The sequence below is a fragment of the Coregonus clupeaformis genome, unplaced genomic scaffold, assembly GCF_020615455.1.
Source record: "Coregonus clupeaformis isolate EN_2021a unplaced genomic scaffold, ASM2061545v1 scaf0208, whole genome shotgun sequence".
Taxonomy (NCBI): Eukaryota; Metazoa; Chordata; class Actinopteri; order Salmoniformes; family Salmonidae; genus Coregonus; species Coregonus clupeaformis.
In genome coordinates, this window is record NW_025533663.1 from 334031 (window position 1) to 347500 (window position 13470).

The window sequence follows — 13470 nt, forward strand, 5'->3', positions numbered from 1 at the left end:
TTGTCTCGGAGGTAGTAGGGCATCATCATGTTGTCTAGGAGGTAGTAGGGCATCATCATGTTGTCTAGGAGGTAGTAGGGCATCATCATGTTGTCTAGGAGGTAGTAGGGCATCATCATGTTGTCTAGGGGGTAGTAGGGCATCATCATGTTGTCTCGGAGGTAGTAGGGCATCATCATGTTGTCTAGGAGGTAGTAGGGCATCATCATGTTGTCTCGGAGGTAGTAGGGCATCAGACACACTGAAGTAGGTCGCGAAACAGATGAGGAGAGACGACAAGATCGCTCTCGGAGGTTCTTCACCTCCTCACCTATAGGGGTTAAAGGTCATGGGGTTAACCCTTTACACTTGTGGGAATTGGCCTGAATCCAAACGTTACACTGTTGATTTTATGCGCATTTTACATTTACTGTACTTTTTCCGCAAACATTTGTTGATAACGAAATCTGAAAATACATTCAGTAACAATAAGAATATTCCTGTAAAATGTGGGGTAGGCGCAACATAACACCAAAAAAATTACAATGGTTTGAGTGAGAGGTCTAACTGGTGTCTCCGAGTGGCCACACCTCTACATATCGTGCAGTTCCTAAGTCATTTTAATGCCCTTTTATGACTCAAAAAAGAGCCTTCAACTATAAAAGGTACTTTTCTGAGTTCTCCTAGCTGCGCCGTCGAGGAACTAGAGCAAGCGCACCTGTGGTTGTTTAGTTTGGAACAGAACCCTGCATCACCGCCGTCACACAGTTACTGTTGTTTACGCGATCCAAAAAACGGGCCATTATAAATCCCAATCTGGGTCAGGTGGGACTCATTTGAAAGCCCGTTCTATTGCCAACACGACTAGCTAAATTATAAAATATGATATTACAGTGTTAGGCTTTCACAATGCAATTCAGGGAAATGGATCATAATTTTGGTGCACATTGAAAGGAGTGCATTCAGGTGCGTTGTTCAGTGGCACATTTTCTTCACAATATACAAACATTGGCAGTGGGCCCCGGGAATTAACCCACAATCTTTGGCATTGCAATCACCATGCTCTACCAACTGAGATATACATAACCCACAGTTTCAGTGGGAACCATCAAAAAAACGTAACAAAGCTTCCGATCAGAAACCAAACTACACACATTGTCCCCATTTTACAGCTAAGATCTTGGCAGGCCAACAAATTGATCAACTGTTCCATCTTTGTTCTATCAGTTTTTGATGAGGTTCCACTGTTTCCAGTACTCCCACAGGAATCACTCAATACCTCAATGTAAAATGATAACGCCTCAGAGAGAACCACTATAGAGTCCTGCAGTAAATCTTCTAGACAGTGAGGACTAATTGATTGTCTCTGTGAGTGTAGGGTGTCCAATCAAAAAAGGCATCTTTTGACCAACGGGTAAAATAATATGTTGTGCAGATAATCCTCCAAGAAAACCAACGGTCCAAACATCGTCTCTATCATAATCTGTTCAAAAGTTATTTAGAGTGTTTAACGTTGTAGGATGGCCAGAATTAGGGTGAATAAATCAATGGAAGCCAGAGAAAGAATAACATTTGCGTCAGATAGGCTGGATTCTGTGCCAGAATGAAGGCTACCCAACTGGCTCGTTTCGCGTTCAACTCATCTTTCTTCTCCAATCAGGAGGACATAAAACAATATAGAGGTAAGATGGATATCGATTGAGACATGACATATTTTCATATTCGAGTATACACGAGTCTTTTACATTTAATTCAGCTTTTTGCGACTCGTGGAAACAACTGTGAAGACGACGACCACAAAACGTAAAATCCTCAAAAGTTGTTACATGAAACCTGCACCGCTACGTCAACAGAGCTTGGTGCTTATTACGGGATGTATTAGGTTACGAAATCTAACTTTTTGGATATAATGTTGATGTTTTAGAAATACCCCACAAATGGTACAGAACATGAATAATCATATTTGTCTTGGTAAAATGTATTTAGTAACATAAGGAAAATTGCGTTTTCACCAACTCTGGGCAGAGTGAGTGAGTGCTAGAGGCAGCCCTGATGTAACACTTTCTTTCCTTGCTGTTGACTAAACCAAAGTAGCTAAAAGTATTGCACAATATGGTGTTAACAGGTATTGCGCAAGAAATGTTTCCACTGTTACCACACCCTCTAGTATAGTCCCCGTGTAGCTCAGTTGGTAGAGCATGGCGCTTGCAACGCCAGGGTTGTGGGTTCGATTCCCACTGGGGGCCAGTATGAAGAAAAAAAATGTATGCACTCACTAAATTGTAAGTCGCTCTGGATAAGAGCGTCTGCTAAAATGACCTAAACGTAAATATGTATCTCACGATTAATGCAGCCTACGAGCTACTGTAGGCTATAGGGCAGACCCAATTGTGAGTGGAACAGTATAGACATTGAACAATAAGACATTTTGCTCCAATGAAAACCAGAGGCTGTATGGATCAGAGCACCAGTGCTGCTCCAGGATCCGTTTTTCCCCTTATAGTGAATAAAGATACCCAATATCTGGACAGGGGGAACCTGACCCTAGATTAGCACTTCTGGTTCTGAGACACTTGGTACCCACAGCTACAGAAATACAAGGGATCTTTTATTCCACAGCCACTTTTTATTCAAATCAAAAACATTTACACAAAGAAAAATCAGCCAACTTAAAATAGAAACACCCCACTTCCTCCCTCTACATCCTCATCCAATCAGAGGAGGGTCGTGATGGAGAATTGGTTTGTGTGAGAGGCCAGTCAACAGAATGAAGTTGCCTCTAGATACTGATTTAGGATCAGTTACATTCAGCCCCTGAAATGGTAAAAGTTAGGGCAGCAACCAATAAGCTGATCGAAGATCAGCAAAGCAGAAGTCATGGCACAGGGCGAAACGCAGGAGCAGGTGAGAGGAGATGAGAAAGGTGGACATCCGTCTACATTGGACAATAAAAGTAATCTTCTTCATGTGGAGTTGGCTGATCATTATGAGGAGGAGAGAGGGATCATACTATGACAGACAGACACCATGTAGGAAGGTTTCAGTTCGGGGGGGGGGGGCGAGGGAAGATGGTGGTTCATGTTGAAGTAGTTCTGGCGTAGAAAGTAGCCCTACTCCATCTCCCACTGAGGATTGTAGAGAGAAACTACATCTCCCAGAATTCCTCTGTAGAGCAGTTCCAGACGAGGAAGTGAGTGATCTGTAGACCTACTGATCCAACAGACATGCTTCTTAGTCTCCTAGTCCTCCGACACTTTTCACACATGTACAATATTCACAATATATACACACACACACTCCTCCAGCGCTCACACTCAGACACACACTAAAGTCCATTATGATAAGCCTTGCAGTTTGACCCAACAGCAGGGTTTAGATGTCCTTACACACACACAGAGCGGTGCAGTGATGTCACTTGGAGCCCAGTAGAGGGGCGATGTCCTTGATGCCATGTTCCGTTGCCACGGTGATGAGGTGATCCAGAGCGTTGAGCCGAGCTAACAGCTTCACCACCTCCTTGATCTGCTCCCTAGAGAGACACACCGTTAGACCCCCTCTATTAAACATCTAGAAAACCTTTAGAACCGTGTAATCACTCTCTAGGCATGACTACCGCCTGCCAGACTGCAGTGGCGTAGGGAGCTGGCCAGTGGTGTAGGGAGCTGGCCAGTGGCCAGTGGTGCAGGGAGCTGGTCAGTGGCCAGTGGTGCAGGGAGCTGGCCAGTGGTGTAGGGAGCTGGCCAGTGGTGCAGGGAGCTGGCCAGTGGTGCAGGGAGCTGGCCAGTGGTGCAGGGAGCTGGCCAGTGGTGTAGGGAGCTGGCCAGTGGTGCAGGGAGCTGGCCAGTGGTGTAGGGAGCTGGCCAGTGGTGCAGGGAGCTGGCCAGTGGTGTAGGGAGCTGGCCAGTGGTGCAGGGAGCTGGCCAGTGGTGCAGGGAGCTGGTCAGTGGTGTAGGGAGCTGGCCAGTGGCGTAGGGAGCTGGCCAGTGGTCAGTGGTGTAGGGAGCTGGCCAGTGGCGTAGGGAGCTGGCCAGTGGTGCAGGGAGCTGGCCAGTGGTGCAGGGAGCTGGCCAGTGGTGCAGGGAGCTGGCCTGTGGTGTAGGGAGCTGGCCAGTGGTGTAGGGAGCTGGCCAGTGGTGTAGGGAGCTGGCCAGTGGTGTAGGGAGCTGGCCAGTGGTGCAGGGAGCTGGCCAGTGGTGTAGGGAGCTGGCCAGTGGTGTAGGGAGCTGGCTAGTGGTGTAGGGAGCTGGCCAGTGGTGCAGGGGAGCTGGCCAGTGGTGTAGGGGAGCTGGCCAGTGGTGCAGGGAGCTGGCCAGTGGTGTAGGGAGCTGGCCAGTGGTGCAGGGAGCTGGCCAGTGGTGTAGGGAGCTGGCCAGTGGTGCAGGGAGCTGGCCAGTGGTGTAGGGAGCTGGCCAGTGGTGCAGGGAGCTGGCCAGTGGTGTAGGGAGCTGGCCAGTGGTGCAGGGAGCTGGCCAGTGGTGTAGGGGAGCTGGCCAGTGGTGGCAGGGAGCTGGCCAGTGGTGTAGGGGAGCTGGCCAGTGGTGCAGGGAGCTGGCCAGTGGTGCAGGGAGCTGGCCAGTGGTGCAGGGAGCTGGCCAGTGGTGCAGGGAGCTGGCCAGTGGTGTAGGGAGCTGGCCAGTGGTCAGTGGTGTAGGGAGCTGGCCAGTGGTGTAGGGAGCTGGCCAGTGGTGTAGGGAGCTGGCCAGTGGCGTAGGGAGCTGGCCAGTGGTCAGTGGCGCAGGGAGCTGGCCAGTGGTCAGTGGCGCAGGGAGCTGGCCAGTGGCGCAGGGAGCTGGCGAGTGGCGCAGGGAGCTGGCCAGTGGTGTAGGGAGCTGGCCAGTGGTGCAGGGAGCTGGCCAGTGGTGCAGGGAGCTGGCCAGTGGTGCAGGGAGCTGGCCAGTGGTGCAGGGAGCTGGCCAGTGGTGCAGGGAGCTGGCCAGTGGTGCAGGGAGCTGGCCAGTGGTGCAGGGAGCTGGCCAGTGGCGTAGGGAGCTGGCCAGTGGTGTAGGGAGCTGGCCAGTGGTGTAGGGAGCTGGCCAGTGGTCAGTGGTGTAGGGAGCTGGCCAGTGGTCAGTGGTGTAGGGAGCTGGCCAGTGGTGTAGGGAGCTGGCCAGTGGTGTAGGGAGCTGGCCAGTGGCGTAGGGAGCTGGCCAGTGGTCAGTGGCGCAGGGAGCTGGCCAGTGGCGCAGGGAGCTGGCCAGTGGCGCAGGGAGCTGGCCAGTGGTGTAGGGAGCTGGCCAGTGGTCAGTGGTGTAGGGAGCTGGCCAGTGGTGTAGGGAGCTGGCCAGTGGCGTAGGGAGCTGGCCAGTGGCGCAGGGAGCTGGCCAGTGGTGTAGGGAGCTGGCCAGTGGTGTAGGGAGCTGCGTAGGGAGCTGGCCAGTGGTGCAGGGAGCTGGCCAGTGGTGTAGGGAGCTGGCCAGTGGTGTAGGGAGCTGGCCAGTGGTGCAGGGAGCTGGCCAGTGGTGTAGGGAGCTGGCCAGTGGCGCAGGGAGCTGGCCAGTGGTGCAGGGAGCTGGCCAGTGGCGTAGGGAGCTGGCCAGTGGTCAGTGGCGTAGGGAGCTGGCCAGTGGTCAGTGGCGCAGGGAGCTGGCCAGTGGTGCAGGGAGCTGGCCAGTGGTCAGTGGCGTAGGGAGCTGGCCAGTGGTCAGTGGTGCAGGGAGCTGGCCAGTGGCGCAGGGAGCCGGCCAGTGGCGCAGGGAGCCGGTCAGTGGCGTAGGGAGCTGGCCAGTGGCGTAGGGAGCTGGCCAGTGGCGTAGGGAGCTGGCCAGTGGCGTAGGGAGCTGGTCAGTGGCGTAGGGAGCTGGTCAGTGGCGTAGGGAGCTGGTCAGTGGCGTAGGGAGCTGGCCAGTGGCATAGGGAGCTGGTCAGTGGCGTAGGGAGCTGGCCAGTGGCCAGTGGTGTAGGGAGCTGGCCAGTGGTGTAGGGAGCTGGTCAGTTGCTTTATATAGCATCAATAACGTGTCTATAACCCCTCTATAAGCTCTTTATAAAGCCTTTATAACATGTAATAACGTACTTGGCGTTCCTCTTGTCGACGTCGGACCCCCCCAGAGAGCCTCTCAGCAGAGCAGAGGCAAGGTGGGTGAGGTAACGGCAGAATGGCTCCAGCTGAGGAAGGGTCTGTTGACCTTTCAACCCTACAAACCACTGGGCCGGGAAACACTCAACTATCTAGAGAATCAAACAGAAACAGACAGACAAAAACACAGAAACAGACAGACAGGTTAAACTACAGTCAGTACAATCTTAAAACATGTACATGGTACAGGTGGGATTCCTCAGGAATGGTGTGTGTGTGTCCCTGCAGTGCTGTGTGTGTGTGTGTCCCCGTAGTACTGTGTGTGTGTGTGTGTGTCCCCGTAGTGCTGTGTGTGTATGTGTGTGTGTCCATAGTGCTGTGTGTGTGTATGTGTGTGTGTCCGTAGTGCTGTGTGTGTGTGTGTGTGTGTGTGTGTCCCCGTAGTGCTGTGTGTGTGTGTGTGTGTGTGTGTGTGTGTGTGTGTGTGTCCCCGTAGTGCTGTGTGTGTGTGTGTGTGTGTGTGTGTGTGTGTGTGTGTGTGTGTGTGTCCGTAGTGCTGTGTGTGTGTGTGTGTGTGTGTGTGTGTGTGTGTGTGTGTGTGTGTGTGTGTGTGTGTGTGTGTGTGTGTGTGTGTGTGTGTGTGTGTGTGTGTGTGTGTGTGTGTCCGTACCCTCTGGCTCTTCAGTACGCTGTCTGCCCCAGCCTCAGTGTTCTGTAGGGCTGACAGGATGTATCTGTTCAGGGTGGAATCTAGAGCCAGCTCTCTCACCGTTGGACCAGACAACACACCACTCCACTGGAGGATGTTACCTAGCAACTACAGGGGATGGAGAAGAGAGTCAATATCTATAATACAACACACCACTCCACTGGAGGATGTTACCTAGCAACTACAGGGGATGGAGAAGAGAGTCAATATCTATAATACAACACACCACTCCACTGGAGGATGTTACCTAGCAACTACAGGGGATGGAGAAGAGAGTCAATATCTATAATACAACACACCACTCCACTGGAGGATGTTACCTAGCAACTACAGGGGATGGAGAAGAGAGTCAATATCTATAATACAACACACCACTCCACTGGAGGATGTTACCTAGCAACTACAGGGGATGGAGAAGAGAGTCAATATCTATAATACAACACACCACTCCACTGGAGGATGTTACCTAGCAACTACAGGGGATGGAGAAGAGAGTCAATATCTATAATACAACACACCACTCCACTGGAGGATGTTACCTAGCAACTACAGGGGATGGAGAAGAGAGTCAATATCTATAATACAACACACCACTCCACTGGAGGATGTTACCTAGCAACTACAGGGGATGGAGAAGAGAGTCAATATCTATAATACAGTCTCTATAATAAACCAAGCTGATATTTCATGTGAATTACAGTCTTTGACCACTATCAGGGCTCCAGACTAAAATGTCTCCCTGGTTGGTAAAGCATAGCGTCGCGTCTAACACCAGGGTAGCGGGTTCGATTCCCGGGTCCACCCATATATACGTAAGATATATGCGCGCATGACTAAGTCGCTTTGAATAAAAGCATCTGCTAAATGAACAAAAAATATAAAACGCAACATGGAAAGTGTTGGTCGCATGTTTCATGAGTTGAAATAAAAAGATCCCAGACATTTTCCATAGGCACAACAAAACGTATTTCTCTCGATGTTTTGAGGGAGCGTGCAATTGGCATGCTGACTGCAGGAATGTCCACCGGAGCTGTTGCCCGAGAATTTAATGTTCCTTTCTCTCCCATAAGCTGCCTCCAACGGCGTTTTAGAGAATTTGGCAGTACGTCCAACCGGCCTCACAACAGCAGACCACGTGTAACCACGCCAGCCCAGGACCTCCACATCCGGCTTCTTCACCCACGGGATCGTCTGGGGGGGGGGTGGGGGGCTGAGGAGTATTTCTGTCTGTAATAAAGCCCTTTTGTGGGGAAAACCTCATTCTGATTGGCTGGGCCTGGCTCCCCTGTGGGTGGGCCTATGCCACCAAAAAACATTGCAGTTAGACTATCCTACATAGCCTCTGCAATCGCAATGGCCGATGTGCATTTCACACGCTCGTATTTCAAAGCCATATCACATCTCAGTTCTAAAATAGTTGCTACTGACGTCATAATTAAGAGTTGAGTAATAAAAATTGTACCTACAGAAAGCTGAGAACCTCCTCTCTTCGAATGCGATAGCTGTGTTTTCCCCGAAATTCGATTTTAAAACGTTATACGATCAGAATGCATGTTTTTTTTCCCCTGAGCATTGTTTTCCGCCAACGCAGCAGGCCCCAGCGAAACCGTTACAGGGGCAAGCAGACACTTTCATTACAGGAATCACGAGGATAATGTATTTTAACTGTTTGACCAAATCATAGGACTCATTTAGTGAGGTGACCATGTAGAACGTGCAGCTCGCACTGATGCAACTAATACAAAATCTAACTCGCACCACGAGTCAAAAGGGTCGCATTATGCGACTAGTTAAACGGTCGCCGTCTGGAGCCCTGCTGTGGTTCTAGTACCCAGTCAGTCCCTTCCCCTTACCCAGTCAGTCCCTTCCCCTTACCCAGTCAGTCCCTTCCCCTTACCCAGTCAGTCCCTTCCCCTTACCCAGTCAGTCCCTTCCCCTTACCCAGTCAGTCCCTTCCCCTTACCCAGTCAGTCCCTTCCCCTTACCCAGTCAGTCCCTTCCCTTCCCTTACCCAGTCAGTCCCTTTTCCCTTACCCAGTCAGTCCCTTTTCCCTTACCCAGTCATTCCCTTCCCTTCCCTTACCCAGTCAGTCCCTTCCCCTTACCCAGTCAGTCCCTTCCCCTTACCCAGTCAGTCCCTTCCCCTTACCCAGTCAGTCCCTTCCCCTTACCCAGTCAGTCCCTTCCCCTTACCCAGTCAGTCCCTTCCCCTTACCCAGTCAGTCCCTTCCCTTACCCAGTCAGTCCCTTCCCCTTACCCAGTCATTCCCTTCCCTTCCCCTTACCCAGTCATTCCCTTCCCTTCCCCTTACCCAGTCAGTCCCTTCCCCTTACCCAGTCATTCCCTTCCCTTCCCCTTACCCAGTCATTCCCTTCCCTTCCCTTACCCAGTCAGTCCCTTCCCCTTACCCAGTCAGTCCCTTCCCCTTACCCAGTCAGTCCCTTCCCCTTACCCAGTCAGTCCCTTCCCCTTACCCAGTCATTCCCTTCCCTTCCCCTTACCCAGTCATTCCCTTCCCTTCCCTTACCCAGTCAGTCCCTTCCCCTTACCCAGTCAGTCCCTTCCCTTCCCTTACCCAGTCAGTCCCTTCCCCTTACCCAGTCATTCCCTTCCCTTCCCTTACCCAGTCAGTCCCTTCCCCTTACCCAGTCAGTCCCTTCCCTTACCTTACCCAGTCAGTCCCTTCCCCTTACCCAGTCATTCCCTTCCCTTCCCTTACCCAGTCAGTCCCTTCCCCTTACCCAGTCAGTCCCTTCCCCTTACCCAGTCAGTCCCTTTTCCCTTACCTTACCCAGTCAGTCCCTTCCCCTTACCCAGTCAGTCCCTTCCCTTCCCTTACCCAGTCAGTCCCTTCCCCTTACCCAGTCAGTCCCTTTTCCCTTACCCAGTCATTCCCTTCCCTTCCCTTACCCAGTCAGTCCCTTCCCCTTACCCAGTCAGTCCCTTTTCCCTTACCCAGTCATTCCCTTCCCTTCCCTTACCCAGTCAGTCCCTTTCCCTTACCCAGTCAGTCCCTTCCCCTTACCCAGTCAGTCCCTTCCCCTTACCCAGTCATTCCCTTCCCTTCCCTTACCCAGTCAGTCCCTTCCCCTTACCCAGTCATTCCCTTCCCTTCCCTTATCCAGTCAGTCCCTTCCCCTTACCCAGTCAGTCCCTTTCCCCTTACCCAGTCATTCCCTTCCCTTCCCTTACCCAGTCAGTCCCTTCCCCTTACCCAGTCAGTCCCTTTTCCCTTACCCAGTCATTCCCTTCCCTTCCCTTACCCAGTCAGTCCCTTCCCCTTACCCAGTCAGTCCCTTCCCCTTACCCAGTCAGTCCCTTCCCCTTCCCCAGTCAGTCCCTTCCCCTTACCCAGTCAGTCCCTTCCCCTTACCCAGTCAGTCCCTTCCCCTTACCCAGTCAGTCCCTTTTCCTTACCCAGTCAGTCCCTTCCCCTTACCCAGTCAGTCCCTTCCCCTTACCCAGTCAGTCCCTTCCCCTTACCCAGTCAGTCCCTTTCCCTTACCCAGTCAGTCCCTTCCCCTTACCCAGTCAGTCCCTTCCCCTTACCCAGTCAGTCCCTTTCCCTTACCCAGTCAGTCCCTTTCCCTTACCCAGTCAGTCCCTTTCCCTTACCCAGTCAGTCCCTTCCCTTACCCAGTCAGTCCCTTCCCCTTACCCAGTCAGTCCCTTCCCCTTACCCAGTCAGTCCCTTCCCCTTACCCAGTCAGTCCCTTTTCCCTTACCTTACCCAGTCAGTCCCTTCCCCTTACCCAGTCAGTCCCTTACCCAGTCAGTCCCTTCGCCTTACCCAGTCAGTCCCTTCGCCTTACCCAGTCAGTCCCTTTCCCTTACCCAGTCAGTCCCTTCCCCTTACCTTACCCAGTCAGTCCCTTCCCCTTACCCAGTCAGTCCCTTTCCCTTACCCAGTCAGTCCCTTTTCCCTTACCTTACCCAGTCAGTCCCTTCCCCTTACCCAGTCAGTCCCTTCGCCTTACCCAGTCAGTCCCTTCGCCTTACCCAGTCAGTCCCTTCCCCTTACCCAGTCAGTCCCTTCCCCTTACCCAGTCAGTCCCTTTTCCCTTACCTTACCCAGTCAGTCCCTTTTCCCTTACCTTACCCAGTCAGTCCCTTTTCCCTTACCTTACCCAGTCAGTCCCTTCCCCTTACCCAGTCAGTCCCTTTCCCTTACCCAGTCAGTCCCTTTCCCTTACCCAGTCAGTCCCTTTCCCTTACCCAGTCAGTCCCTTTCCCTTACCCAGTCAGTCCCTTCCCCTTACCCAGTCAGTCCCTCCTTACCCAGTCAGTCCCTTTCTTACCCAGTCAGTCCCTTCCCCTTACCCAGTCAGTCCCTTCCCCTACCCAGTCAGTCCCTTCCCCAGTCAGTCCCTTTCCCTTACCCAGTCAGTCCCTTCCCCCTTACCCAGTCAGTCCCTTCCCTTACCCAGTCAGTCCCTTCCCCTTACCCAGTCAGTCCCTTCCCTTACCCAGTCAGTCCCTTCCCCTTACCCAGTCAGTCCCTTCCCCTTACCCAGTCAGTCCCTTCCCCTTACCCAGTCAGTCCCTTCCCCTTACCCAGTCAGTCCCTTTCCCTTACCCAGTCAGTCCCTTCCCCTTACCCAGTCAGTCCCTTTCCCTTACCCAGTCAGTCCCTTCCCCTTACCCAGTCAGTCCCTTCCCCTTACACAGTCAGTCCCTTTCCCTTACCCAGTTAGTCCCTTCCCCTTACCCAGTCAGTCCCTTCCCCTTACCCAGTCAGTCCCTTTCCCTTACCCAGTCAGTCCCTTTCCCTTACCCAGTCAGTCCCTTTCCCTTACCCAGTCAGTCCCTTCCCCTTACCCAGTCAGTCCCTTACCCAGTCAGTCCCTTTCCCTTACCCAGTCAGTCCCTTTCCCTTACCCAGTCAGTCCCTTTCCCTTACCCAGTCAGTCCCTTTCCCTTACCCAGTCAGTCCCTTTCCCTTACCCAGTCAGTCCCTTTCCCTTACCCAGTCAGTCCCTTTCCCTTACCCAGTCAGTCCCTTTCCCTTACCCAGTCAGTCCCTTTCCCTTACCCAGTCAGTCCCTTCCCCTTACCCAGTCAGTCCCTTCCCCTTACCCAGTCAGTCCCTTTCCCTTACCCAGTCAGTCCCTTCCCCTTACCCAGTCAGTCCCTTTCCCTTACCCAGTCAGTCCCTTCCCCTTACCCAGTCAGTCCCTTCCCCTTACACAGTCAGTCCCTTTCCCTTACCCAGTTAGTCCCTTCCCCTTACCCAGTCAGTCCCTTCCCCTTACCCAGTCAGTCCCTTTCCCTTACCCAGTTAGTCCCTTCCCCTTACCCAGTCAGTCCCTTCCCCTTACCCAGTCAGTCCCTTCCCCTTACCCAGTCAGTCCCTTCCCCAGTCAGTCCCTTACCCAGTCAGTCCCTTTCCCTTACCCAGTCAGTCCCTTTCCCTTACCCAGTCAGTCCCTTTCCCTTACCCAGTCAGTCCCTTTCCCTTACCCAGTCAGTCCCTTTCCCTTACCCAGTCAGTCCCTTTCCCCTTACCCAGTCAGTCCCTTTCCCTTACCCAGTCAGTCCCTTTCCCTTACCCAGTCAGTCCCTTTCCCTTACCCAGTCAGTCCCTTTCCCTTACCCAGTCAGTCCCTTTCCCTTACCCAGTCAGTCCCTTCCCCTTCCCCAGTCAGTCCCTTCCCCTTCCCCAGTCAGTCCCTTTTCCCTTACCTTACCCAGTCAGTCCCTTCCCCTTACCCAGTCAGTCCCTTACCCAGTCAGTCCCTTCGCCTTACCCAGTCAGTCCCTTCGCCTTACCCAGTCAGTCCCTTCGCCTTACCCAGTCAGTCCCTTCCCCTTACCCAGTCAGTCCCTTCCCCTTACCCAGTCAGTCCCTTCCCCAGTCAGTCCCTTTCCCTTACCCAGTCAGTCCCTTCCCCTTACCCAGTCAGTCCCTTCCCCAGTCAGTCCCTTTCCCTTACCCAGTCAGTCCCTTCCCCTTACCCAGTCAGTCCCTTCCCCAGTCAGTCCCTTCCCCTTACCCAGTCAGTCCCTTCCCCTTACCCAGTCATTCCCTTTCCCTTACCCAGTCAGTCCCTTTCCCTTACCCAGTCAGTCCCTTTCCCTTACCCAGTCAGTCCCTTCCCCTTACCCAGTCAGTCCCTTCCCCTTACCCAGTCAGTCCCTTCCCCTTACCCAGTCAGTCCCTTCCCCTTACCCAGTCAGTCCCTTCCCCTTACCCAGTCAGTCCCTTCCCCTTACCCAGTCAGTCCCTTCCCCTTACCCAGTCAGTCCCTTCCCCTTACCCAGTCAGTCCCTTTCCCTTACCCAGTCAGTCAGTCCCTTCCCCTTACCCAGTCAGTCAGTCCCTTTCCCTTACCCAGTCAGTCCCTTTCCCTTACCCAGTCAGTCCCTTTCCCTTACCTTGACACAGGACCAGAACTGTCTCTGGAAGAAGAGGTAGGGACCACTGTTCTTATTCTCCAACACACTGGAAGACAACAAAACAGAGAGACTTCCTCTAACCAATCTAATGGTTTCTCAGACATTGAATAGTGTGTATTTCTCTTTTTCACTGTGTCATCACCATGTCATAGGGGCATTTCAACTAGAAGTAATGGGTTAGGCCAGGGTTTCCCAAACTTGATGGTGAGTTTGTTATTTGAAACAGCTGTGTAGGGTTCGGGGGAGAAACAAAAAAATGTATGTGCACCCGGGGGGCAGGAACGAGTTTGGGAAACCCTGGATTAGGGGACAAGTAGAGAATTGTGTTTGTGACTCACTTCTTGGGGTAAAGAGGTAAGAACACGTCAT

General features: G+C 52.8%; 1 protein-coding gene across 2 annotated transcripts in view; it reads right to left on the reverse strand.

Annotated features, from left to right (window-relative positions):
* Window positions 1-2565: 2565 nt before the first annotated feature.
* paxbp1 (PAX3 and PAX7 binding protein 1) overlaps window positions 2566-13470 on the reverse strand; it is a 69221-nt gene continuing 58316 nt past the window's right edge. Inside the window, exons 14-18 of one of the 2 annotated variants that reach the window (XM_045214171.1) lie at window positions 13440-13470; window positions 13081-13147; window positions 6666-6812; window positions 5993-6147; window positions 2566-3508 (exon numbers count right to left, since the gene is read on the reverse strand). The exon at window positions 13440-13470 is cut by the window's right edge and continues 46 nt beyond it. In XM_045214171.1, the coding sequence (XP_045070106.1) occupies window positions 3391-3508; window positions 5993-6147; window positions 6666-6812; window positions 13081-13147; window positions 13440-13470 (518 nt within the window). In that variant the 3' untranslated portion in view covers window positions 2566-3390. Of the gene's footprint in view, window positions 3509-5992; window positions 6148-6665; window positions 7324-13080; window positions 13148-13439 lie in introns of those variants that run through there. The other variant, XM_041851497.2, reaches the window with a different exon arrangement.